The sequence below is a fragment of the Lepus europaeus genome, chromosome X (assembly GCF_033115175.1).
Source record: "Lepus europaeus isolate LE1 chromosome X, mLepTim1.pri, whole genome shotgun sequence".
Classification (NCBI taxonomy): Eukaryota; Metazoa; Chordata; class Mammalia; order Lagomorpha; family Leporidae; genus Lepus; species Lepus europaeus.
Window position 1 is genome coordinate 101,911,260 of NC_084850.1, and position 26,027 is coordinate 101,937,286.

At 40.7% G+C, this 26,027-nt stretch overlaps 1 protein-coding gene across 2 annotated transcripts in view; it reads left to right on the forward strand.

Moving 5' to 3' along the window:
* Positions 1-26,027, forward strand: part of SYN1 (synapsin I) — a 59,349-nt gene that overhangs the window by 11,057 nt on the left and 22,265 nt on the right. For both annotated transcript variants that reach the window (XM_062183219.1, XM_062183220.1), the window contains exons 2-5: positions 345-402; positions 504-595; positions 1,889-2,045; positions 2,196-2,285. In XM_062183219.1, coding sequence (XP_062039203.1) covers positions 345-402; positions 504-595; positions 1,889-2,045; positions 2,196-2,285 — 397 coding nt within the window. The remainder of the gene's footprint in view (positions 1-344; positions 403-503; positions 596-1,888; positions 2,046-2,195; positions 2,286-26,027) is intronic.

Consider the following 26,027-nt stretch of genomic DNA (forward strand, 5'->3'; position numbering starts at 1 on the left):
TCTCTCTTTCTCTCCCCCTCTTAAATAACCATATTTGTAAAAAGCCTTTATAACAGCAGTGTGATGCTAAGCCCATGTTTTGGACATGCCTTCTCTCGGGGGTTTAAGGAGGTGCTTAGAGTTTGCAGTGCCCTTCTACATGTATACACCTCCGTGATGAGTGTAAAAGGCTTTATTGTTCAGAGCGCACTGCTGACCCTTCCAAGGTATATCAACAACGATGAAGCACTTTATGGTTTCTGTAATGGCACTGAAGAGGCACAGGGGTCATGGGACTGGCTTGGGTTTTTGTCTTCCTCCCTGAGATTCAAGCATTGATGGATGTGCTCTACTTTCCTCTCCAGGGCCAAGTACTTCAAAGGGAAAAAGATTCACGGAGAAATTGACATTAAAGTAGAACAGGTAAGATGGGACAGGGGGACCTGGAGATCAACTGTCCAGACTGCAAACTGGGTGCTCATTTTTGTGATATGGGTGAGTCACTGATTTTCTCTCCATCCCAGGCTGAATTCTCTGATCTCAACCTCGTGGCTCATGCCAATGGTGGGTTCTCTGTGGATATGGAAGTCCTTCGGAATGGAGTTAAAGTCATGCGGTGAGTAGAGAGAGAGAACCTTGGTGTTATAGGAGAGAAATAAGGGTCCCTTAGCACTGGGGGAGACTCCCCACCTCCCCCATCCATCCCTCCGTGAGCAAGAATTTAGGCACAGAACGTGGGGTGATAGCTTTGCTTTTGAAGAACAGCCAAGGGTACCATTAGACCACATGCCAAACTTTTCAGTTATCCATTCAACAAACATTTGTTAAGCATCTACTGCATGCCATGTGTGGCTGTAAGCACTTTACACTCAATAAATATTTATTGAGCACCTACTGTGTGCCAGGAGCTGTTCAACATGCTGAGGACCTAACAGTGAACAAAACAGACCAAAATAAAATAGACAAAAAACCCCACAAATCTCTGCCCTCATGAAGCTTACATTCTACTGTGGTATGCAACAATTAAAAAAAAAAAAGGATGGGGCTGGCGCTGTGGTGTAGAAAACTAAACCTCTGCCTGCAGAGCCGACATTCCATATGGGCGCTGGTTCAAATCCCAGCTGCTCCACTACCGATCCAACTCTCTGCTATGGCCTGAAAAAAGAAGTAGAAGATGGCCCATGTACTTGGGCCCCTGCACCCGTGTGGGAGATCCAGAAGAAGCTCCAGGCTCCTGGCTTCAGCCTGGCCCAGCCCCAGCTGTTGCAGCCATCTTTGGCAGCCATCTTTGGGGAATGAAACAGTGCATGGAAGATCTCTCTCTCTCTCTCTCTTTTTCTCTTTCTCTCTTTCTCTCTCTCCCTGGATCTCTGCCTTTGAAATAAATAAAAAAATCATTTTTAAAAAATAGGAAAATGCAGAAGGTCGAAGAAAAAATAGAACAGGAAAGCAGATGTAGGGATCTGCAGTAGTGTGGGAGACATTTGAGGAAAGACCTGGAGGCGATGAAAGCGTGACCGAAGCAAATGTCTGGAAGGAAATGTTCCAGGCAGAGTGAACAGCCCATGTAGAAGCCCTGAGGCTGGAATTTACTCTGAGCAGTGCACTTTGAGGCTAGCTGGCGGGCTGAAACCTTGTGACAAAGGAACGGTCCGAGCTGAGTAGGTAAGCTGTGCATTGACCTCAGTGAGCAGGGGAGTGGGTAGGAAAAGCTTAAAAGGGGTTGCCAGATGGATAAAGGATGGAAAGGGTGCTCCAGGCAGAAGGAACAGCTTATGTATGTGTGCAGAAGGAAGATAAGCACTTTGCAATTTCTAAGACCGTAGAGATTTAGCAACTCGATCTTTGTTCCAAATGTGGTAGGCAGCTTCTAAGGAGACCCTCAACACTCCTACCCCTGCCACCGCAGGTCTCTGAAGCCGGACTTTGTGCTGATCCGCCAGCACGCCTTCAGCATGGCACGCAATGGAGACTACCGCAGTTTGGTCATCGGGCTGCAGTATGCAGGAATCCCCAGCGTTAACTCTTTGCATTCTGTCTACAACTTCTGTGACAAGCCCTGGGTGGTAAGTGACAGGAAGGAGGCTGCTGGCTCATGCGTGCACGAGGGAGCATCACGTCACTCCGATCTGGGGGAAGTGAGCACGTGTGGAAGCTTAGGGATTCCCTCCAAGGGGAGGACTGACTCACTAACCCACCTCTCTTGGTTCTCCTAGTTTGCCCAGATGGTTCGACTGCACAAGAAACTGGGGACAGAAGAATTCCCACTAATTGACCAGACCTTCTACCCCAATCACAAAGAGATGGTAAGTCTAGGGGAAATAATAGAGTGGGCAGAAGGGAGGAGTTGTAACCAGTGCAGTAATGTTACCAATGGGTGTGTATCAGTGGTATATCAGACAGGCCAGCTGGTGTGGACGTGTGCAGGTCTGAAGTTGCTTTGTGGTAAAAGTCAATGAACACCATGAATTTATTTATGGTTAGAAGTGTGAATTAGATCATGGATCCCAATATTTATTAAATCCTGGTGCTCATATTGTCTGTTCTCACCAATATTAAAAATACATTTCTGGTTTTTAAGATTTATTTACTTAATTGATGGGGCCAGCACTGTGGCATAGCAGATTAAGCTGCAGCCTGTAGTGCCAGCATTCCATATGGGTGCTGGTTCGAGTCCCAACCTGCTCTGCTTCTGGTTAAGCTCCCTGCTAACGCACCTGTGAAAGCAGCGGAGGATGGCTGAAGTCCTTGGGCCCCTGCTACCCATGTGGGAGACCCGGAGGAAGCTCATGGCTCCTGGCTTTGATCCAGGCTAGCCCTCTGCCTCTCCCTCTCCCTCTCTGTAACTCTGCCTTAGGCAGAACAAAACAGAGAGAGAGAGAGAGAGAGAGAGAGAGAGAGAGAGATCTTCCATCTGTTGGTTCGCTCCCCAAATGGCAACAACAATCCGGTCTGGATCAGCCAAAGCCATAACCCAGGGGCTCCATCCTGGTCTCCCACAAGGGTGTCAGGGGCCCAAGGAATTGGGCCATCTTCCTCTGCCTTCCTAGGCACATTAGTATGGGGCTGGATTGGAAGCAGAGTAGCCAGGACTCAGACCAGCACTCCCATGTGGCTGAGTATAGGGTGCCAGGATTGCAAGTCTGCTGCACCACAATGCCAAAGCCCCCCAAAATCAATTTCTAATGTAAGTTAACAGAATTAAAGCAATGAATCAGACTGATTATATATAGAAATTAAGTAATTGTTACTAACATTATCAAATATTCCTTATTTTACCCATATTTCAAATTAGGATTACGCATAAAAATGATCAGTAGCAATGTTAAAAATTAAGTTGTTTACAAATAGAAATTGAATTGTTTCTTACTATTATCATATAGTCATAAATATTACAAATAATCATAAATACTACAAATTATTGTTACTGATGTAGATTATGAGAACCAATGTTGTTAATTAAACTATAGTTCTTAGGATAAACTGAATAATCATTACCATGATTATCAAAGATTATAGATCCTATCACAAATTATTAGCAATATTACAAATTATGCTCTAATATGAAGTGCTTGTTTTGTATTGTATTATACTTAATATAATTTAATTATTATTACTAATTATCAATATAATAGCTGGTATTAGAATTCATTATCCATGTTACAAACTTAGTTTATCAATATAAATCATTAGTACTTACATTGTGAATTAAGTTATAATTACAGGCCAGCGCAGCGGCTCAATAGGCTAATCCTCTGCCTGCGGCGCTAGCACACCGGGTTCTAGTTCCGGTTGGGGCACCAGATTCTGTCCTGGTTGCTCCTCTTCCAGTCCAGCTCTCTGCTGTGGCCCGGGAGTGCAGTGGAGGATGGCCCAAGTGCTTGGGCCCTGCCCCTACATGGGAGACCAGGAGAAGCACCTGGCTCCTGCCTTCGGATCAGCGCGGTGCACCGGCTGCAGCACGCCAGCCGCAGTGGCCATTGGAAGGTGAACCAACAGTAAAGGAAGACCTTTCTCTCTGTCTCTCTCTCTCACTGTCCATTCTGCCTGTCAAAAAAAAAGTTAAAATTACTAAAAGAAATTAAACTATCAGTACAAACATATTATCACAGATAGAAATTTTACCAGGGCTAAATTAAGATTGCTAATATAAATTATGAGTACCTGCTTTGAATTATCTTATACTTCCTAATAGAAATTATTACTAATGTCATTAGCATTCCAACTATTATAACTAATTACTAATAATAAAGTTCTGATTCCTAATAAAAATTATGGGTACTACTGTTATGAAACAGATTCTAGTTTCAAATAGAAATCAAATCATTGTTACTAAGATCATCAAAGTTTATGACTAATTTGCAAATTTTTACCAATATTGCAGATTGTTTACTTATATAAATCATCACCAATAAATCATCACCAAATTACAATTAAATATCAACATTAAGCCAGCATTACCAACTTGATTAAATAACCATTGATATTATTATTACAAGTTCTCACCTGTATCGCAATTATGATCACTGACATAAGTTAATAATGTTATAAATCAAGTTTAGTTACACATAAAGGTCAAAACGTGAGTTCTAAGGAAACGCAATTTGTTTATCATTATTATTAGTCTACATTCTTTGAGAGATAGTGTAGCAGAATGTGATTAAGAACATGAATTCTGTAGCCAGAATTTCTGTGTGGGGATCCTAGTCCTATAACTTATTAGCTAATATAGAAAAAGTTACTTAACACTCTTTACCTGCTTACTCATGTGAAAAAATGTGGGTAACAATAGTTCCTGCCTCATAGAGTTGATGTGGGAATTAAGTTACTTAATAAATTTAAAGTGGTTAGAACAGTGCTTCTGGCATATATTAACTGCTACTGACATGTTGATGAAGTTCTCTTTCTATTCCTAGTTGGTTGATTGTTTTTATGATGAAAGGATGTTGTACTTTGTATCAAATGCTTTTGCTATGTTTAGTGACAAGATCATGTGGCTGTTTTCCTTTATTCTATAAATATAGTGTGTTACATTCATTGATTTTCCTTTATTCTATGACTATAGTATATTACATTAGTTGATTTTCGTGTAAGTTGGTCAGGCCCCAAGTTTGTTTATGGTGTGTTTTAGATGTAGAACTTTGCATGCCTGTACTAAATTTCAGTTGATGATGGTGTAAATCCTTTTTATATGTTGTGGATTCAGTTTGCTAGCATTTTGCTGAGGATTATGGTATCTGTATTCATAAAGGGTAGTTTCCTTATGATGTCTTTGTCTTGTTTTGGCATCACAGAATTAATTGGACAATGTCCCTCCTCTTCTATTTTTGGGAAGATTGGTGTTAATTCTCTATAAACATTTGATAGAAGTCATAGATGAAGAGAACTGGCTCTGGGCATTTCTTTGTAGAAGTTTTTAAACTTCTGATTCAATATCTTTGCTTGTTGTATGTCTATTCAGATTTTCCATTTCTTCTTGAGTCAGTTTTGGTATTTGTGTCTTTCTAGGAATTTTTCATTTTGTTTTCTGATGTGTTTGGATTCAATTGTTCATAGTACTCTCTCATATAATTCTTTTTATTTCTGTAAAAGCAGTAGCAATATTTTCTATTTCTAATGTTGTTAGAGTTTTCTGTCTTTTTGTCTATAAATTTGTCAATTTTGTTATCTTTTAAAAGAACCAATATTTTGTTTCATTGATTTCTCTATTGTTTTTCTATTTTCTATTCCATTTATTTCAAGTTCAATGTTTATTAATTTCTTTCTTTCTGCTTACTTTGGACTCCTTTCATCTTCTAATTTCTTTTTTTATTTTATTATTATTATTTTTTTGACAGGCAGAGTTAGACAGTGAGAGAGAGAGAGAGACAGAGAGAAAGGTCTTCCTTTTCCATTGGTTCACCACCCCCCAAATGGCAGCTACAGCCGGCACGCTGCGCCAATCTGAAGCCAGGAGCCAGGCGCCTCCCCCTGGTCTCCCATGTGGGTGCAGGGCCCAAGGACTCCACTGCCCTCTCAGGCCACAGCAGAGAGCTGGACTGGAAGAGGAGCAACTGGGAATTTTCTAATTTCTTAAGATGAAAGATTAGGTTATTAATTTGACATCTTTCTTCTTTTTAAATATAGACTCTCCTTGACTTATGATGGGGCTATGTCCCAATAAACCCATTGTAAGTTGAAAATATCATAAGTAAAAAAATGCATTTAGTACTTCTTATGCACCAAACACCATGGCTTAGCCTAGCATTGCTAAAACGTGCTCAGAGCACTTACAGTAGCCCACAGTTGGGCAAAATCATCTAATATAAAGCCTATTTTATATTGAAGTGTTGAATATCTCATGCACAGACACACACAGTTGGGCATTTTGTAGATATGATCAGATGTGAAAACACAATGTAATATCCAACAAAATAGGCTAGCAATACAGTACACTGTAGAGTACCACTTGTTTACTCTCGTAATCACCTGACTGCAGCTCATTGCCACTGCCCAGCATCAAGAGGGAGGACCATACCACATAGCACTAGCGTTGCAAGAAACCAGAATTCAGAATTTAAAGCACAGTCTCTACTGAATCTGTATTGCTTTTGCACCATTGTAAAGTTGCAAAACTATAAATCAAACAATCAAGTTGGTAGCCATCTGTGTAGATGTTTACAATTATGAATTACCCTCTCTGAGCACCATTTCTGGCTGTGTCCCTTAAGTTTTTTTTTTTTTTTTTTTTTTTGACAGGCAGAGTGGATAGTGAGAGAGAGAGAGAGACAGAGAGAAAGGTCTTCCTTTTTGCCGTTGGTTCACCCTCCAATGGCCGCTGCCGCCGGCGCACCACGCTGATCCGAAGCCAGGAGCCAGGTTCTTCTCCTGGTCTCCCATGCAGGTGCAGGGCCCAAGCACTTGGGCCATCCTCCACTGCCTTCCCGGGCCATATCAGAGAGCTGGCCTGGAAGAGGGGCAACCGGGATTGAATCCAGCGCCCCAACCGGGACTAGAACCCGGTGTGCTGGCGCCGCAAGGTGGAGGATTAGCCTGTTAAGCCATGGCACCGGCCGTCCCTTAAGTTTTAATACATTGTTTTCATCCTCATTTATATCAGAGCTTCTAACTTCTCTTGCCATTTCTTCTTTGACCCATTGATTATTTAGGAATGTGCTATTTACTTCCCATATAGCTATGATTTCTCCAAATTTCTTTCTGTTATTGATTTCTAATTTCATTCCATTGTGGTAAGAGAATATAGTTTGTATTATTTCAGTCCTTTCACGTTTAAAAAAGGCTTTTGTTTATTTATTTGAAAGAGTTATGGAGAGAAAGGGAGAGCAAGATCTTCCATCCTCTCATTCAGTCCTCAGATGGCTGCAATGCTCAGGTCTGTGTCAGGCTGAAGCCAGGAGCCAGGAGCTTCATCCGGATCTCCCATATGGGTGGCAGGACCCAAACACTTGGGTCATTTTCTGCTGCTTTTTCTCAAGCCATTAGCAAGGAGTTGGATTGGAAGTGTAGCAACCAGGAAAGCAACAGAGGATGGCCCAGATGGTTGGGCCCCTGGCTCCTGGCTTCAGCTTGGCCCAGCTGTGGCCATTTTGGCCAACTGAGGAGTGAACCCATGGATGGAAGATCTCTCTATCATCTCTGTCTGTTTCTCTGTCTGTCTCCCTTTCTGTCTCTCTCTCTCTGTCTGTCTCTTCCTCTCTGTAACTCTGACTTTCAAATAAATAAAATATATCTTTAAAAAGAAATTTTTGGTATATATTTAAGATCATCAGCATGATATTGTATGATACATATAAATAGTTAAATGGTTCCTATAGTGAAGCAAATTAACATACTCATAATCTCACATAGTTACCCTTCATGTATTGCAAGAGCAGCTAAAATATGCTCATTTAGCAAAAATCCCAAATACAGTACAATTTTATTAACTATAATCCTCATATTGTGCATTAGAGCCCTAGACCTTTTAATCCTCTATTCCTGCTACTTTGTGTCCTCTGACCTACATCTCCCCATCTCCTCATCCCCATAACCACTCTATCAGTCTCTATCTCAGTGTGTTTGAGTTTTTTTCAGATTCCACATAAAAGTGAGTTCATGCAATTATTTTTTCTATGTCTGGCATATTTTCCTTAGCTTAATGGTCTCTAGGTTCATCTATGTTGTGGCAAATGGCAGGATATCCTTTTTTAAAGTTGAATAACATTTCACTATATATGTATGATATATATATGTGTATATCACATTTACCTTATCTATTTGTTTGCGGATGGACACTTGCTTCTGTATCTTGAGTATTGTTTTGTTTTTCAGTCATCATACTAAACATACAAATGTTTATGTACCAGGTTTACAATATTAGAACATTTTGAACTTCTCTGGATAATTATTTTTACCAGTGAGTTTTATACTTTCTATCATTTTCACATTCATTAGCATCTCTTTCTTTAGGTTTAAGAACTTTGAATTTTCACATAGAACAGGTCTGATGGTGATTAATTCTCCCAGCTATTGTATTTCTGGGGATATCTTTAGCTCTTCTTCATTTGTAAAGGATAGCTTTGCTGAGAAATTTCTTCCCACTCCCATCTGGTCTGTAAGGTTTCTGCTGAAAAGGCTACTGTTAGATGAATTGGAACATCCTTATGTGTTGTCTCTTTATTCTTGCTGCATTGAGAATCTTTCTTTGTGTAATAGTCAAAGAATGATTATAATATATCTTGGGTTAGATCTGATTGAATTCAATTTGACTGATGACCTTTGATCTTTCTGTACATGGAATTTTGTGTTCTTCTCTAGGTTTGAAAAGTTTTCTGCTATTATCTCTTTGAATAAGTTTTCTCACTTTTGAATTCTCAAGTCCCTCTTGAACTCCAATAATTAAAATACGTTGCTCTTTAAATGCTGTAATAAAGTTCCCATATACTTTCTTCATTCCTCTTCACTTTAAAAAAATTTTTCTTCTCTGACCATGTATTTTCAAATAACCTGTCTTCAGGCTCACTGATTCTTTTCTCCATTTGAACTATTCTACCATTAATGCCTTCTATCATGTTTTTAATTTCACTTATTGTACTTTTCAGCCCAAGTATTTTTGCTTGATTTTTATAGTTATAATATAATTATTTCTATCTCTTTGGTAGAGCTCTGGTAGAGCACCGCATTATTTCTCTGTGTATTAAAGTTCCCTGAATTTCCTTAAAAACAGCTTGAATTCTCTCTTTCAGAGTTCTCACATATTACATTGTGATTTGGTTAGTTCTTGGGACCTAATTTTGTCCATTAGGTGAAGTCATGGTTATCTGGAAACTCTTTTTTTAAAAAAAAATCTTACGTGTTAGAAAGGTGAGCATTTGGTGTAGCAATTAAGTCATCCCTTGAAATACCCACATGCCATATCAAACTGCCTGGTTCAAGTCCTGCAAGCTACCTGGGTCAAGTCCTGGCTCTTCTGGTTCCAAAACAGCTTCCTGCTAATGCCCAACCTGGGAGGCAATAGATGACGGCTCAAGTACTTGGGTCCCTGTCATGCACATGGGAGACCCAGATGGCGTTCCTGGTTCCTGCCTTCAGCCTGGCTGAGCCCTGGCTGTTACAGGCATTTGAGAAGTGAACCAGGGGACGAAAGGTGCCTCTGTCTCTGTGTCTTTCTCTCTGTGTCTCTCTGCCTTTCAAGTAAAATGAAAAATAAATATTTTTAAACATATTGTTTGAGAGGCAGATACAGATAAACAGATAGGTGGAGGCAAGGAAGAAGAAAAAAAGAAAGTGCTCCATACACCGGTTCATTCCCCCAAATGCCTGCAGCAGCCAGGTGTGAGCCAGACTGAAGCAGGGAGCCAGGAAGCATACTGGGTCTCCCACATGGGTTGCAGGAAGTTGGAATTGAGAGCAGAGCCAGGATTTGAATACAAGGTGTCCCAACTGACATCTTAACTGCTGGGCCAAATTCCCACCCCTACATGGAAATTCTTGATACTTGCTGGCATACAACGTCACCTGTGCATGGAAGGATTAGGTTTTTATTCCAGTCTTTTTAATCTGGTTTTGTTTGTGCCTGTACTTTCAGAAATTCTAAGCAGGCTGCCTTTTTTTTTTTTTTCTTCCTGAGCCTATGATCACTTCTGCTATCTCATCCTTAGATGGCACCCTAAGTCCAAGTTTGATGTGACTCTGCTCTTGGTACATTGTCGCTGTTTTCAGTCCTTATGGGACTCCAGATTTGTCCCAAATCCACAGATGGTGTGTTTTTCAGATTTATGGAGGAGTACTTAAAAAGGATAATCTATCCCTGCAAGCTATTCAGATAGTGTCTTTGTGTGGAGCTGATTACTAGAGGGTCTTTCTCAGCTCCAATCTGGCGGTTTTAAACAATGCTGCAACAAACAGGGGTGAGCAATTATCTTTACAAAGTAATGATTTCCTTCCTTTTGAGAATATATTCAGAAAAGAGGTTGCTGGCTCACATAATAGTTTTATCTTTATTTTCTTTAGGAGCTTCCATTCTGTTTTCCATCATGGGCACAGCAATCTACATTCCCACCAACTGCGTACAAGGGTTCCCTTTTTCTCCATACCATTGCCAACATTTTCTATATCTTCACTTTTTGATGATCATCCTAACAGCCATGAGGTGCTATCACATAGTTATTTTGATTTGCATTTATCTGATGATAAATGATGTTGAGCACCTTGTCATATACTTGTTGAACATTTTTATATATTCTTTGGAGAAATGTATTCAGGTCTGTTGCCATTTTCTGGTTTTGAATTGTGTGACTTCTTTATAAATTTTGGATATTAACCCCTTATCAAATATGTGGCTTACAAAAAATATTTTGCCCCAATCTATAGGCTGCCATTTCATTTTGTTGGTTATTTCCTTTGTTGCTGACAAGTCAGTCCTTTTACATTTATGGAGATTTGTTTTCTTACTGAACTATAGATGTCTATTATATCTAGTTAGTTTATAGTGTTGTTCAAGGCTTTTCTTGTTGATCCACTATCTAGAGGTTTTACCCATTTTTAAGTGGAGAATTGAGGTCTCCAACTGTTGTTAAATTTTTTATTTCTCCTTCCAGTTCTGCTTGGTTTTGTGTGTGTGTGCGTGTGTGTGTTTAGTGTTTTTAAGCTTGAAATATATATTTTTATTTTTTCCACAGAAATCTTTTTTCTGCTTGTTTTGTTTCATGTATTTTGGGACCTTATTTTGAGGTGGATATGTTCATTATTTGTTATATCTTCTTGAGAGCGTGACCCTTTTATCACCATAAAATGTCTTTAGTAACAATTTCTGTTTTAAAATCTATTTTATTTGCTATTAGGATAGCCATTCTAGCTCTCTTTTGGTTACTGTTTGCATGGTAAATTTTTTTATCTGTTTACTTAAATTTACTTGTGTCTTTGAACCTGAAATGTGACTCTTGTGGACATCATATAGTTTAGTCATGATTTCCATCCATTCTTCATATCTCTACCTTTTAATTGCAGCGTTTAATTCATTTACATTTAATATGATTACTAATAAGGTAGAATTTATGCTTACAATTTTGCTAATTTTTTAATATTACTTAAGTCTTTTTTTATTCCTCCCTTAATGCCTTCTTTTGTGTTAAATAGATATTTTCAAGTGTACCATTTTAATTCTCTTGTCTCTGTCTATCTTTCTTTAATATTCTTAGTGGTCTCCTCTGGAAATTACAGTTAACAATTTCATTTATAGCACTCTGGCTAGAACTAATACCAAATTAGTTTCAGTACAAAAAAACACACTGCTTCATCTCCAATAGCTTTATTCATGCCCTTCCTTTGTGTTGTATTTTCATACAAATTATATCTTTGCATATTGCATGAAAATTAAATATAGTTATTACTTTGTACAGTTGTCTTTTAAATCAGAGAAGAGGGAGAAAAGTGGAACAAATAAATGATTGCATTTATGCCATATTTTGTATTTACCTGTGTTGTTAGCTTTGTTGATGCTCTGTATTTCTTTGTGTAGAACTAGGTTACTGTCTAATGTCATTTCGTTTAAGCCTAAAGACTCCCTTTGGTATTTCTTGTAGGGGAGGTGTGGTAGTGGTGAACTATCTCATTTTTTTAATCTCCTTCAGTTTCGAGAGATAATTTTTCTGGATATAGAATTGCTTGCTGACAGTCTTTTTCTTTCAGCATTTTGAATGTGTTATACCATTGTCCTCTTACTTCTAAGGTTTCCAATGAGATGTTACCTATGAATCCTATTGGGGATCCCTTGTGGGTGCTGAGTCTCTTCCATCTTAGTGCTTTCAAGGTTCTCTGTCTTTATCTTTCATAAGTGTGTGGTATGTCTAGGTGTAAATTTCACTGACTTTATCCTATTTGAACATCAGTTAGTTCCTTGAATGCATGGATTAATGTTTTTCATCAAATTTTTCAAATATTCTTTTCCCTCCCTCCCTCCCTCCTCTCTCTCTCCTCGCCAATATTTTCTTCTGATACTGCTATTATGTGTGTGTTAATATACATGATGGTGTCTCACAGACCTCTAATTCTGTATTCATTGTATCTATTTCTCTTTCTGTACCTCAGCTGACCTGTTTTCACATTCACTGATTCTAATCTACTGTTGAATTTCTCTAGTGGATTTTTAAAATTTTTAATTTATCTTCTATTATTATTATTATTATTATTGGGGGCGGGGGAAAACTGACATTCTAACAACTGGTTCACTCCCCAAATACCCACAGCAGCCAGGGCTGGGCTAGGCCAAAGCCAGGAACTAGGAATCCATCTCAGTCTCCTTCCTGGGTGGCAGGGACTCAACACATTCTTAGAGACATCAAGTGATGACTCAAGTAGTTGATGTGGGAAACCAGCATCCTCAAATGGCCACTGCAGCTGGGCTGGGTCTGATCCAAGCCAAAGTCAGGAGCCAGGAACTTTCTCCAGGTCTCCCACGTGGATGGCAAGAGCCCAAGTATTTGGGCCACTCTCCACTGCCTTCCCAGATGCATTATCAGGAAGCTGGATCAGTATTGGAGCTGCCAGGCCTGGAACCAGCGCTCTGGTATGGGATGCTGTTGTTGTAGGTGGTGATTTAGCCCACCTTGCCGCCACACTGGATCCCCTCTGGTGGTTTTTTTTTTATTAATATTTTATATTAGTACATAGTTCTTATATTCTCCTTTACTTCTTTAGATATGGTTTCCTTTAGTTCTTTGAAAATATTAAAATTCACTGATTCATGGTCTTGGTCTATTAAGTCTAACATCTGCAACAGCTGGACTTCCTCAGGGGCAGTGTCTATTTTTTTTCTCTTAATTTTCTTGTTATTTGAGAGGCAGAGAGGACTCCTACCCCTAATCTGCAATGGCTGAGGCTGGAACTGGACTGAAACCAGGGCCACAAACTCAGTGGAGGTTTCCCAGATGGGTGGCAAGAACCCAGTCACTTTTGAGCCATCACCGCTGCCTCCTAGAGGATGCACTAGCAGAAACTGGAGCCAGGAACCAGAGCTGGGTGTTGAACTCAGGCATTCTGATGTGGGGCACAGGCATCCTAACCGGCATCTTTTGAGCTGCTAGGCTAAATGCTCACTCCAGTATGCAGTAATGTCTAGTGACTGCTATTTCTCTCTCTGTTTGGGTCATCCATTTTTGTGGTTTTTCATGTCTCACAAATTTGTGTTGAAAACTAGACATAATAATATAAGTAACAACTCTGGAAATCAGATTCTACCCCCTCTCCAAGGTGTGTTTTCGTGGCATTTTTTCTTTCAGTGGCTTTCCTGAACTAGTTCTGTAAAGTGTGCATTCCTTATCGTGTATAGCCACTGAAACCTCTGCTCCATTAGCTTAGTAGTCAGCTAATGATCGGACAGACGTTTTTTAAATGCTTGGAACCAGTAAGTCCCCCTGCCTTAACTGATGGTCTCTGTGTGCGTGTTAAGGAATGACTTTAATGCTCAAGGCAGGCTATTTGCAACTTGATGTTAGTTAGCTTCTACTTGTGGCTTTTCCACAGCTCTGAAGTCAAACAGTTCTCTTGGAATGGGACAGTGGTAGTTGGTGTGCAAATACTAAATTATAATATTTTAGTGTTTTTTTGTTGTTGTTTGGACAGGCAGAGTGGACAGTGAGAGAGAGAGAGAGAAAGGAAAGTCTTCCTTTTTCCTCTGATTCATCCTCCAATGGCTGCTGTGGCTGGTGCACCACGCTGATCCGAAGCCAGGAGCCAGGTGCTTCTGGTCTCCCATACGGGTGCAGGGCCCAAGCACTTGGGCCATCCTCCACTGCACTCCCAGGTCACAGCAGAGAGCTGGACTGGAAGAGGAGCAACCGGGACAGAATCCAGCGCCCCGACTGGGACTAGAACCCGGTGTGCTGGCGCCACAAGGCGGAGGATTAGCCTATTGAGCCATGGCGCCGGCCATAGTTTAAAAATCTTAATTGGGGCTGACTTTTAAGGCACAGAGAATTACACGTGCATCCCACCTCGGAGTACTGATTTGATTCCTGGCTGCTCCACTTACAATCCAGCTCCCTGCTAATGTGTCTGGGAAGGCAGGAGAAGATGACCCTAGTCCTTGTGCTCCTGCACCCACGTGGGAGACCTGGATGGATTTTCCTGCTCCTGGCTTTGGCCTGGCCCAGACCCATTTGGGAAGTGAATCAGCTAATGGAAGATTCCCTCACTCTCGCTCTTGCTCTCTTCTGCCCCCCTCTCTCTGTGGGTCTGTCTTCCAAATCAATAAATCTTTTAAGATCGTAACTGCTGTATGGGTGATTCTAGAGTCAGGCAACAATTCATTCCATAAAATGGAATAAGTATTCCAGTGAGCTGAATGCAGGAGGTTAGTTTTATAGACAGGGAAGCAGAAACAAAACCAAAAAGTGAGTTGGTCATTTCAAAGTTACTTTCCTTGTAATGTGGGGATAGGGAAACAGACTAATAGAAAAGCAGTGGATGGCATAACATCAGGTTACCTTTTGTTATAAGGAATACAAGAGGGAACTTCATTATCGTGGCGGCGGACATGGGCCTGTTTGGGAAATTTGGTTGCTGTCTCCTGATTTTTTGGAAAGTCAGGCAGCATTGGTTTCAGTTTGGTGCCATGGAACTTTACTACGAGTGACTCCATTTTTGATTTTGAGTCCGATCTGTTGGAGCCTAGTATGAGTTTAGTCCCAAGACATGATGTCCGTTAACTTTTAGTTAACGCTAACGTACACGTTTTTACCAGGAGTGCTGTGAGTTTTCAGGGCTGTTGCAGAAGGAGGCAGAAGAGAATGGAAACAGGAAAACATCAGGTCCCATACAGCTTATTTTCCTCACTGAGATTCGGTCACATCTCTTGAATAAATTATTTCCAAACTGTAGACCTTTGATCAATTTCCAGTGTGCTACAAAAGTTGATTTAGACAAATGTTGCCAGTGTTCTCATTGCTTTTATGAAAGAGAGGGTTTTCACAGACTTTTACCTGGCATTTCTGCTTACACCACCTCCAGGCATATTTTGTTCTTTCCCAGCCATCACCCTGATATTTCAGGGCCAATATATGGGAGCTGGGTGTACTGTGTTCATTGCTACAGGGATGGCTTTGCTTCTAGGCTCTCGCACTCTTGATCTAGGAAATTTCATCTGCGTGTCTGTATCAGTTAACATATGAGTATATGCATATATATAGTGTTCACATTACCTCCAGTTTTTAATTTTTTTTATATTTTTACTAATGTGATGCTTATATATTTGGGTACAATGTAATATTTCAACACATGTATACCATGTAAACTGACCAAATCAGGCAATTAACATTTCCATTTGCTTAGCTTGCCTTTATGTTGGGAGCCTACCAGGTCCTTTCTCCTAGTTCTTTATACAGAATATAACACATTATTGTACACTATAGTGACCCCACTGTGCTGTGGAACACTAGAACCTCTTACTTCTTTTTTTCTTGTTAATTATTTATTTATTTGAAAGGCAGAGTTACAGAGAGAGAGAGAGAGTAAGATATCTTGCATCTGATGGTTCACTCCCCAAATGACCACAACAGCTGGGGCTAAGCGGGGTTGAAGCTAAGACACAGGAGCTTCATCCTGGTCTCCCACGTGGGTGGCAGGGGTCCACGGACTTGGGCTATCCTACGTTGCTTTCCCAGGCACATTAGTAGGGAGCTGTTTCAGAAATGGAGCATCCGGAATTCGAACCACTGCCCATATGGGATGCTGGCAGCATTGCAGCAGCAGCTTAACCTACTATGCAACAACACTGGCCCTAGCACTTGTTACCTTTATGTTTTGGTAACAGTTATCTAACTTCCCTCTATCCATCTTACCCCAACCCTTCCCAGCCTCTAGTAATCACTGTTCTGAGTCCAAAACTACTTTTTTTTTTAAAAAATTATTTATTTATTGGAAGGCAGAGTTACAGAGAGACAGAGGCAGAGAAAGAGAGAGAGGTCTTCCATTTGCTTGTTCACTCCCCAAATGGTCGCAATGGCCGGAGTTGAGCCGATCCGAAGCCAGGAGCCAGGAGCTTCTTCCTGGTTTCCCATGTGGGTGCAGGGGCCCAAGGACTTGGGCCATCCTCCACTGCCCTCCCAGGCCATAGCAGAGAGCTGGATCAGAAGTGGAGCAGTTGGGTCTTGAAGCTATGCCTGTATGGGATGCCGGTATTGCAGGTGGAGGCTTTACCACAGCGCTGGCCCCCCAAATCTACTTTTTAAAATTTTCACATATGGGGCCAGCGCTGTGGCTCAACAGGCTAATCCTCTGCCTTGCGGCGCCGGCACACCGGGTTCTAGTCCCGGTCGGGGTGTCAGAGTCTGTTCCGGTTGCCCCTCTTCCAGGCCACCTCTCTGCTATGGCCCGGGAGTGCAGTGGAGGATGGCCCAAGTGCTTGGGCCCTACACCCCATGGGAGACCAGGAGAAGCACCTGGCTCCTGTCTTGGGATCAGTGCAGCGTGCCGGCCGCGGCAGCCATTGGAGGGTGAACCAATGGCAAAGGAAGACCTTTCTCTCTGTCTCTCTCTCTCACTGTCCACTCTGCCTGTCAAAAAAATTTTTTTCACATATGAGAGAAAACCTGCAGCATTTGTCTTTCTGCATCCAGCTTATTTCGTTTAACAATGATCTTCCAAACATCCATTTTGATGCAAATGTAAGGATTTCATTCTTTTTTATAACAATAATTTTCCCTTGTGTATATATGACACATTTTCATTATCCATCCATCCATTATTGTTTACCTAGGTTGATTTCGTATAATTGCAATTGTGAATAGTGCTACAACAAACACGTGAGTGCAAGTAACTCTTTCATATGCTGATTTCATTTCCTTTGGGTATATACCCAGAAGTGGGATAGCTGGGTCATAGCGTAGATCCATTTTTAGTTTTTTGAGGAACCTCCATACTGTTCTCCATAATTGCTGTGTTCATTTGCATTCCCACCAACAATGTATAAGAGTTCCTTTATTTCCACGCCCTTACCAGCATTTTTTATTGTGTTTTTTTTTTAAATCTTTTTGGTAACAGCCATTTCAACTGGAGTAAGATGAGATCTCATTGTAGTTTTGATTGACATTTCCCATTGGCTAGTGGTAGTAAACATTTGTTCATGTGTTTGTTGGCCATTTGTATTTCTTCTTTGGAGGAAATGTCTAATCAGCCCATTTCTTAACTGAATTGTTTGGAGTTTTTTGGTTGTTGGGTTTCCTGAGTGCCTTATGCATTCTTTTTCAGATGAATAATTTGCAAATATATTCTCACATTCTGTCTGTTATCTCTTCACAGTGTTGATCATTCTCTTTGCTGTGCAGAAGCTTCTTAGTTTGATAAAAATCCTGTTCATATAGTTTTGCTTTTGTTGTCTGTACTTTTAGGATTTCACCCAAAAACTCATTGCCTATAACAAGGTCCTAAAGTGTGTACCCTATGTTTTCTTCTCATAGTTTCATAGTTTCAGGATTTACATTTACGTGTTTGATCCATTTTCAGTTAATTTCTTTGTATAGGGTGAAAGGTAAAGATTTAGTTTCAATGTTCTGCATATAAATATCCAGTTTTCCCAGCACTGTTTCTTGAAGAGACTTACTATTAGTCCACGTTTTGTTACTTTAACTAAAATACCAGAGGGGGCTTCTTTGGGAATGAAAAGGTTTATTTCAGCTCACAGTTGGAGATTGCAAGATGAGGTGGCCCCATGATCTGGCGTCTAATGGAAGCTGGTCATGGTGAGTGCTGAAGCATGATCATATGATGGAACAAAGTAGAGAGAGAGAGAGAGAGAGAGAGAGAGAGAGAGAGAGAGAACACCATCCTCTTGAGAGTATGCCCTCCATGACCCAAAGACCTCCCACAGGCCTTACCTCTGAGATGCCATCGTTAGATGAAGTCTCCACCCTTAATAAACCAACCACTTACAGTAAGACATCAGAGTTTAAGCATGTGCATGAGTTTCAAGGAGACAAGTCTTCCTGTAACCATAGCAGAGATTGTCATTTCTCTAGTGTATGCTTTTGGTGATTGGTCTCCTCAAGAATCAGTTTGTTACAAATGTGTGGATTCATCTCTAGGATTTCCATTCTGTTCTATTCTTCTGTATACCTGTTCTTATCATGCCAGTACTGTGCTGTTTTGGCTACAGTAACTCTATTGTATGTCTTGAGATCAGAACACTGTGGTACCTCCAGTTTTGTCCTTTTTGTTCAAAATTACTTTGACTATTCATTCTCATGTGCTTCCATGTGAATTTTAAGATTTTGTTGTAGTTCTGTGAAGACTATCATTGGTATTTTGATGGGGATTATGCTGATTCTGTAAATAGCTTTGAGTAGAATGGCCATTTTAATAATATTAATTCTTCCAATCTGTGGACCTGGGAGTTCTTTCCATTCTATGTGTCTTCTTCATTTTCTTTCATTACGGCATTGTAGTTTTCACTGTAGTAGTCTTTCACATCCTTGATTAAGTTTATTTCAAGATATTTTATTTTTAGTAGTTACTGTGAATGGGATTGTTCTTATAATTTTTGTCAGTTTTATTATTGGTATATAAAAATGCTACTTATTTTTCTATACTGATTTTGCACCTGCAACTTTACTGACTTTGTTTTGCCAGTAATAAAAGTCTTTTGATGGAGTCCTCAAGTTTTTTATACATAGAATCATGTCATCTGAAAATATAAATTGACTTCCTCTCTTCATGTTTGTAAGGCCTTTTACTTCTTTCTCTTGCATAATGACTCTGGCTAAATCCTCCAGTACTTATGTTGAATAACAGTGATGAAAATGAACATCCTTGTCTGGATTCAGATCTTAGAGCCAATTCTTTCAACATTTTACCTTTCCCCATTCAGTGTGATGTTGACTGTGGGTTTGTCATATATAGTCTTTATTTTGTGGAGGTATATTTCTTCTTTACCTAATTAGTTCAGGGATTTTTATTATCAATGTGTGTTGAATTTTATCAGATATGTTTCTGCGTATATTGAGATGTTTATGTGATTTCTTTTCTTCATTCTGTTGATATATTACATTTATTGATCTGTGTATATTGAACCATCCCTGGGATAAATTGTACTTGGTCATAGTGAATGATCTTTTTGATGTGTTATTGGATTTGATTTGCTTATCTATTGTCGAGAATTTTTGTGTGTATGTTCATCACGGATATTAATATATAGTTTTCTCTTTTTTTGTTGTATTTTTTTCTTGTTTTAGAACCAAGGTGATACTGGCCTTATAGGATGAGTTTAAAAGGATTCCTTCCTTTTAACTTTTTTGGAATACTTTGAGAATAATTCATGTTAATTCTTTTTTTTTTTTGACAGAGTGGATAGTGAAACAGAGAGAGACAGAGAGAAAGGTCTTCCTTTTTGCCGTTGGTTCACCCTCCAATGGCCGCCGCGGCCGGTGCACTGTGCTGATCCGATGGCAGGAGCCAGGTGCTTCTCCTGGTCTCCCATGCGGGTGCAGGGCCCAAGCACTTGGGCCATCCTCCACTGCGCTCCTGGGCCATAGCAGAGAGCTGGCCTGGAAGAGGGGCAACCGGGATAGAATCCGGCGCCCCAACTGGGACTAGAACCCGGTGTGCCGTCGCTGCAAGGCAGAGGATTAGCCTGTTAAGCCATGGCGCTGGCCAGTTAATTCTTTCTTAAAAGTTTGGTAGAGGGCTGGCATTGTAGCACAGGTTAAGCTGTGCCTTGAGACACAGGCATCCCATATCAGACTACTGGTTTGAGTTCCAGCTGCTCCATTTTTCATCCAGAATCCTGCTTATGGGCCTGGGAAGGCAGCTGGTAATTACCTAAGTGCCTGGGCCCCTGCCACTCATATGGGATACCATGATGGAGATCCAGGCTCATGGCTTCAGCCTGAACCAGCCCCAACCATTATGATCATGTAGGGAGTGAACCAGTGGGTGGAATATGATCTTCCTCTGTCTCTCACTCTGAGCCTCAAATAAATGAGTAAATGAATAAGTTTGATAGAGGGGGTGGACATTTGCTGCAGTGGTTAAGTCACTACTTGGGATGCCTGCCTCCTATATCAGAGTGCCTTGTTTGAGTCACGACTACTCCACTTCTGATTCAGCTTCCTGCTGATGTGCATCCTGGGAAATGGCAGGTGATGGCTTAAGTACTTGGGACCCTGCATGCAAGTGGAAGGTCTTGATAGAATTTTGGACTCCTGGCTTCAGCCAGGCCTCACCCCAGCTCCTGTGGGCATTTAGGGAGTGAACCAGTGGATGGAAAATCTATCTCTCTGCCTCTCTCTCTCTCTCTAACTCTGCCTTTCATGTACATACATACATGCATACATACATTTTTTAAAGTTCGGTAGAATTCAGCAGTGAAGCCATCCAGTCCTGGGCTTTTCTGTTTTGGTAGGTTTGGATTACTGATTCAATCTCATTACTCATTATTGGTTCATTCAAGTTTTCTGTGTCTTCATGGTTCAGTTTTGGTAAGATATGTGTCCAGAAGTTTGTCCTTTTCTTCTGGATTTTCTAATTTGTTGTTGTATAGTTTTTCATAATAATCCCTAAGGATCCATTGTAGTTCTGTGGTATCAGTAGTAATATCTTTTTTTAAAATCTCTGATTTGATTTATTTGAGTCATCACTTTTTTTTGTTAGTCTCACTGAAGATTTATAGATTTTGTCTTTTGTAAAAAACTGACTCTTCATTTGATATTTGCATTATTTATTTAGTTTCTATTCTTATTGTTATTTCTATTAACTCTGGATATGGTTTATTCTTGTTTTTTCAAGTCCCTGATATACATCATTAGGTTGTTTATTTGCTTTTTTTGATGTAGATATTTACTGTTATAAACTTTGCTCTTAATACTGCTATGGCTGTATACCAAAAGTTTTGGTGTGTTACATTTCCATTTTCACTTGTTTCAAGGAATTTTAAAATTCCCCTTTTAATTTCTTGAATGACTCATGATTTATTCAGAAGCATGTTGTTCAATCACTATGTATTTGTATAATTTCTAAAGTTTTTCTTGTTTGTTTCTAGTTTTATTCCATTATGATCATGAAAGGTACTTGATATGATTTTATTTTTTAATTTGATGAGGCTTATTTTGTGGCATAAAGTATGTCTATCTTAAAGAATGTTCCATATGCTTATGAAGAGATGTATTCTTTAGCTATTGAATGGAATGTTCTATTAGGTTCATTTGGTCTATAGTATAGTCTAACCCTTATGTCTCTTCGTTAATTTTTGTCTGAATGATCTGTCCATCGATAGCAGTGGGGAATTGAAATCCCCCCAATGTTATTGTATTGGAGCTTATCTCTCCCTTTAAATCTAATGGTTTGTTTTATAAAATTAGGTGCTTCATCACTGAGAGCATATACATTTTTTTAAAGATTTATTTTATTTAAGGCCGGCGCCGCAGCTCAATAGGCTAATCCTCTGCCTAGTGGCGCCAGCACACCGGGTTCTAGTCCCGGTCGGGGCGCCAGATTCTGTCCCAGTTGCCCCTCTTCCAGGCCAGCTCTCTGCTGTGGCCAGGGAGTGCAGTGGAGGATGGCCCAAGTCCTTGGGCCCTGCACCCGCATGGGAGACCAGGAGAAGCACCTGGCTCCTGCCATCGGATCAGCACAGTGCACCGGCCGCGGCGGCCATTGGAGGGTGAACCAACGGCAAAGGAAGACCTTTCTCTCTGTCTCTCTCTCTCTCACTGTCCACTCTGCCTGTCAAAAAAAAGATTTATTTTATTTATTTGAAAGACAGAGTTACAGGGACAGGTAGAGACACAGAGAGAGGTCTTCCATCTGCTGGTTCACTCCCAAGGAACTGGGCTGATCTGAAACCAGGAGCCAGGAGCTCCCTCTGGATCTCTCCACACAGGTGCAGGGGCCTAGGGACTTGGACCATCTTCCACTGCTTTCCCAGGCCACAGCAGAGAGCTGGATCAGAAATGGGAGCAGCTGGGACTTGAACCGGCGTCCATATGGGATGCTGATACTGCAGGCGGTGGCTTTACCCACTATGCCACAGCGCCAGCCCTGTCTCTTTTTCAAGATACTATCTCTGCTGAATTTCTCATTCATATTGTGCATTGTTCTGATTTTGTCCTTATAAGCATTCTTTTGAATTTCTTATCAGGCATTTCAGCCTGTCACGAATGCATTATTTTGTTCCTTCAGGAGCATCACATTTCCTTGCTTTCTTATGCTTTCTATGTTATTTGCACATCTGACCCACCAGTTGTCTCTGTCACTCATACAGAGCGGCTTTTGTGGTGAAAAGCTTTTTCCTGAAGGTGTGCCTTCAAGTGTCAGTTTGGTAGCTTAGTTTGGCAATAGTTCTGGTTGGATGAGCTAGTGTATTTTTCCTATATCTTCTTCCCGTATAACCAATAGGAGTGCCAGTGGGAGCCTGAGGTTACCTTCTAAATCCCAACAGGGTCCATGAGTCTCCGTGACAGCCCACAGTGTGAGACAATGGTCACAGGGGGATGGCTGTCAGGTCACAGGGGCTGGATTGCTGGGAGCACCAGCCCCAAGTCCTGAAGGGGTCTCTTGAATCCCTGCAGTGCCAGCTCCAGGTTTCTCTTTGAAAGGCACAGTAAGAGAGAGAGACAGGGAGAGAGAGAGAGAGAGACAGGGAGAGAGAGAGAGAGAGAGAGAGAGAGAGAGAGAGAGAGAGAGGTCTTCCCTCTGCTGCAACAGCCAGGGCTGGTCCTGGCCGAAGCCAGGAGCCAGGAGCTTCCTCTGGGTCTCCCACGTGGGTGCAGGGGCCCAAGGACTTGGGCCATCTGCTGCTTTCCCAGGTGAATTAGCAGGAATCCAGATTAGAAGTGGAGCAGATGGGACTTGAACTGGAGCCCATATGGGATGCCAGTGTCACAGGCAGCAGCGTAACCCACTGTGCCACACCACCAGTCCCTGCATGTTTTCTTATTATTGCTACACAAAACCCAGGACTCCTCAGCTCTTATAAGGTGAATAGCTGTTCAAATTGGTACCTCTGTTGAGAAGATGATCACTGGAGCATCTTACTCAGTCACTGTCTTGATCTCCTACCTCCATGTCACAGGACTCATTCTAACTTTCCTCCATTCTTCACTTCCATTGCTTTCCTCTAGTCCCCAGCATCGTTAATGCATTCACTCATTTTCACTCATGTATCCAACTCTGCAGCACACAGAAAGTATTTTGTTTTTGGAATTGAAACACCCATACCACTGTGAAAAGCAAATCCTTTGTTTTCTCTTTTTTATGTCTTTAGACTGAGGGTATGCAAAGTACTGGATTCTAAAATTACTGAGTTAGTTCGTTTTACTTCTCATCATAATTATGTAATTTATTTTACTTCAAATATAGCTTATTTTTCTTTTATTAAATTTGTGTTTTTCCCCTATGCATGTTGACTTAAGGCATTTAGCTTGGGTACAAATATTAAAATATAAAAAAGCATACACAAATAAAATTAAACACCTAAATTAAATAGATAATTTCCTAGGGAAACACGGTATGCCAAAGTAGACCCCCTTAGAGCTTAACAGAGCAATTTCCATAAAAGAAATAGAAAATATTACTAAGGAAGTACCCCATAAATTGCACTGGGACCCAATGATTTTACAGGGGACTTTCTGCTGAACTATTTGAGACCAGTTATTCCCAGTGCCACATAAATTGCTCCAAAGAATAGAAAATAATAAGAAATTTCCACCGTCTTTTTTTCCTTTTTTAATAACTTGTTCTCTTATGATTATTGTTATCATTTATTTGAAGGGCAGAAAGAGAGCTGGGAACGCAATCCAGGTCTCCTATGTGGGTGGCAGGGATCCAAGTACTTGATCCATCACTTGCTGCCTCCCAGGGCTTGAACTCAGGCACTGTCATACGAGATGTGGGAATCCCAAGCACTATAACAAGTTCCCACTCCCTCCATGTTGTTTTTCTAAAGCAATTTTAACATTGATGACACAAAAAGAAAAGCATGGACTAGTTTCACTTATGCATATCAGTGCAGAAATCCTAGATAAAATATTAGCAAATTCAAAACCACATTAAGAAAATAATATACTGGGGCTGGCGCTGTGTTGTAGTGGGTAAAGCTGCCGCCTGCAGTGCTGGCACCCTATATGGGCGCCAGTTCGAGCCCCAGCTGCTCCACTTCCAATCCAGCTCTCTGCTATGGCCTGGGAAAGCAGTGGAAGATGGCCCAAGTCCTTAGGCCCCTGCACCCACGTGGGAGACCTGGAAGAAGCTCCTGGTTCCTGGCTTCAGATTGGCCCAGTTCTGGCCATTGTGGCCATTTGGGGAGTGAACCAGCAGTTGGAAGACCTCTCTCTCTGTGTCTCTGCCTCTGCCTCTCTGTAACTATGTCTCTCAAATAAATAACTAAATCCTTAAAAAAAGAAAAAGAAAAAATATGCTGTAGCATGTTTGGGGAAGTTTCTGAGAATGCAAGAATGGCTCATTCTAAGTAATCATTAATGAAATACAATGTTATTAATATATCTGATGAGAAAATTGTAAAATTATTTCCATAGATTTTTAAAAACCTTTGACAAAATTCAATACCCATTTAGATAAAAGCATTCAGAGGCAGAAATGGATGCCTCCTTGACATGACAAAATCTGTATCCCTGAACCCTAAAATTATCATCTTGATGGGACACCACTGGTGGCATTTCCACTACAGTCATGAACAAGGCAAAGTGCCCAGTATCTCCATTCCTTTTTCGTGTTGTACTGAAAACATTGAACTGATTTTATTAGACTTGGAAAAACAATTATATGTGTGATGATGCATTGATTTGGTTTAAAAATATCTCTATAGGTTACATGATAATATATCTGGAAATTCTCCAAAATTAATAATAATAAAACTAATTCAGAAAATAAAGTAAGCTCAGTAACATTGTAGAATATACAGTTAATATACAGAAATCAGTAATTTTCAAATACATAAATAATCAGGTAGCTATATAATGGAAGAGCCAACACTATTTACTTTATTTTTTTAAGGTTTATTATTTGAAAAGTAGAGTTACAGAGAGAGAGGGAGAGACAGAGAGAGAGGTCTTCCATACTCTGGTTCACTCCTCAAATGGCCGAAACAACAAGAACTGGCCAATCTGAAGCCAGGAGCCAGGAGCTTTATCCACATCTACTACATGGGTCACAGGGGCCCAAGCACTTGGGCCATCTTCTGCTGGTTTTCTTAAGCCATTAGCAGGAAGCCAGATCGGAAATGGAGCAGCTGGGACTTGAACCTGTGCCCATATGGGGTGTTGGCATCACAAGTAGGGGCTTTACCCACTACACCACGACACCAGTTCCAGCCCTGGAGATTTGAAAAGGTGGCACCCGTATCTGCTTGGCTCTGGTTAGGGCTTTCTGGCCATATCAGAACATGATGGATGACATCATGGTGGGAGCATGCGTGAGAGGGAGAGATCACATGGTAAGACAGGACACCAGAGGGATTCAGGGCCCAAGTTCACTCCTTTTTAAAAGCAAAATATTTATTTATTTGATATTTACACAGAAGAGAAGAGAAAGAACTAGAGCTCCCATCCACTGGTTCATTGTCC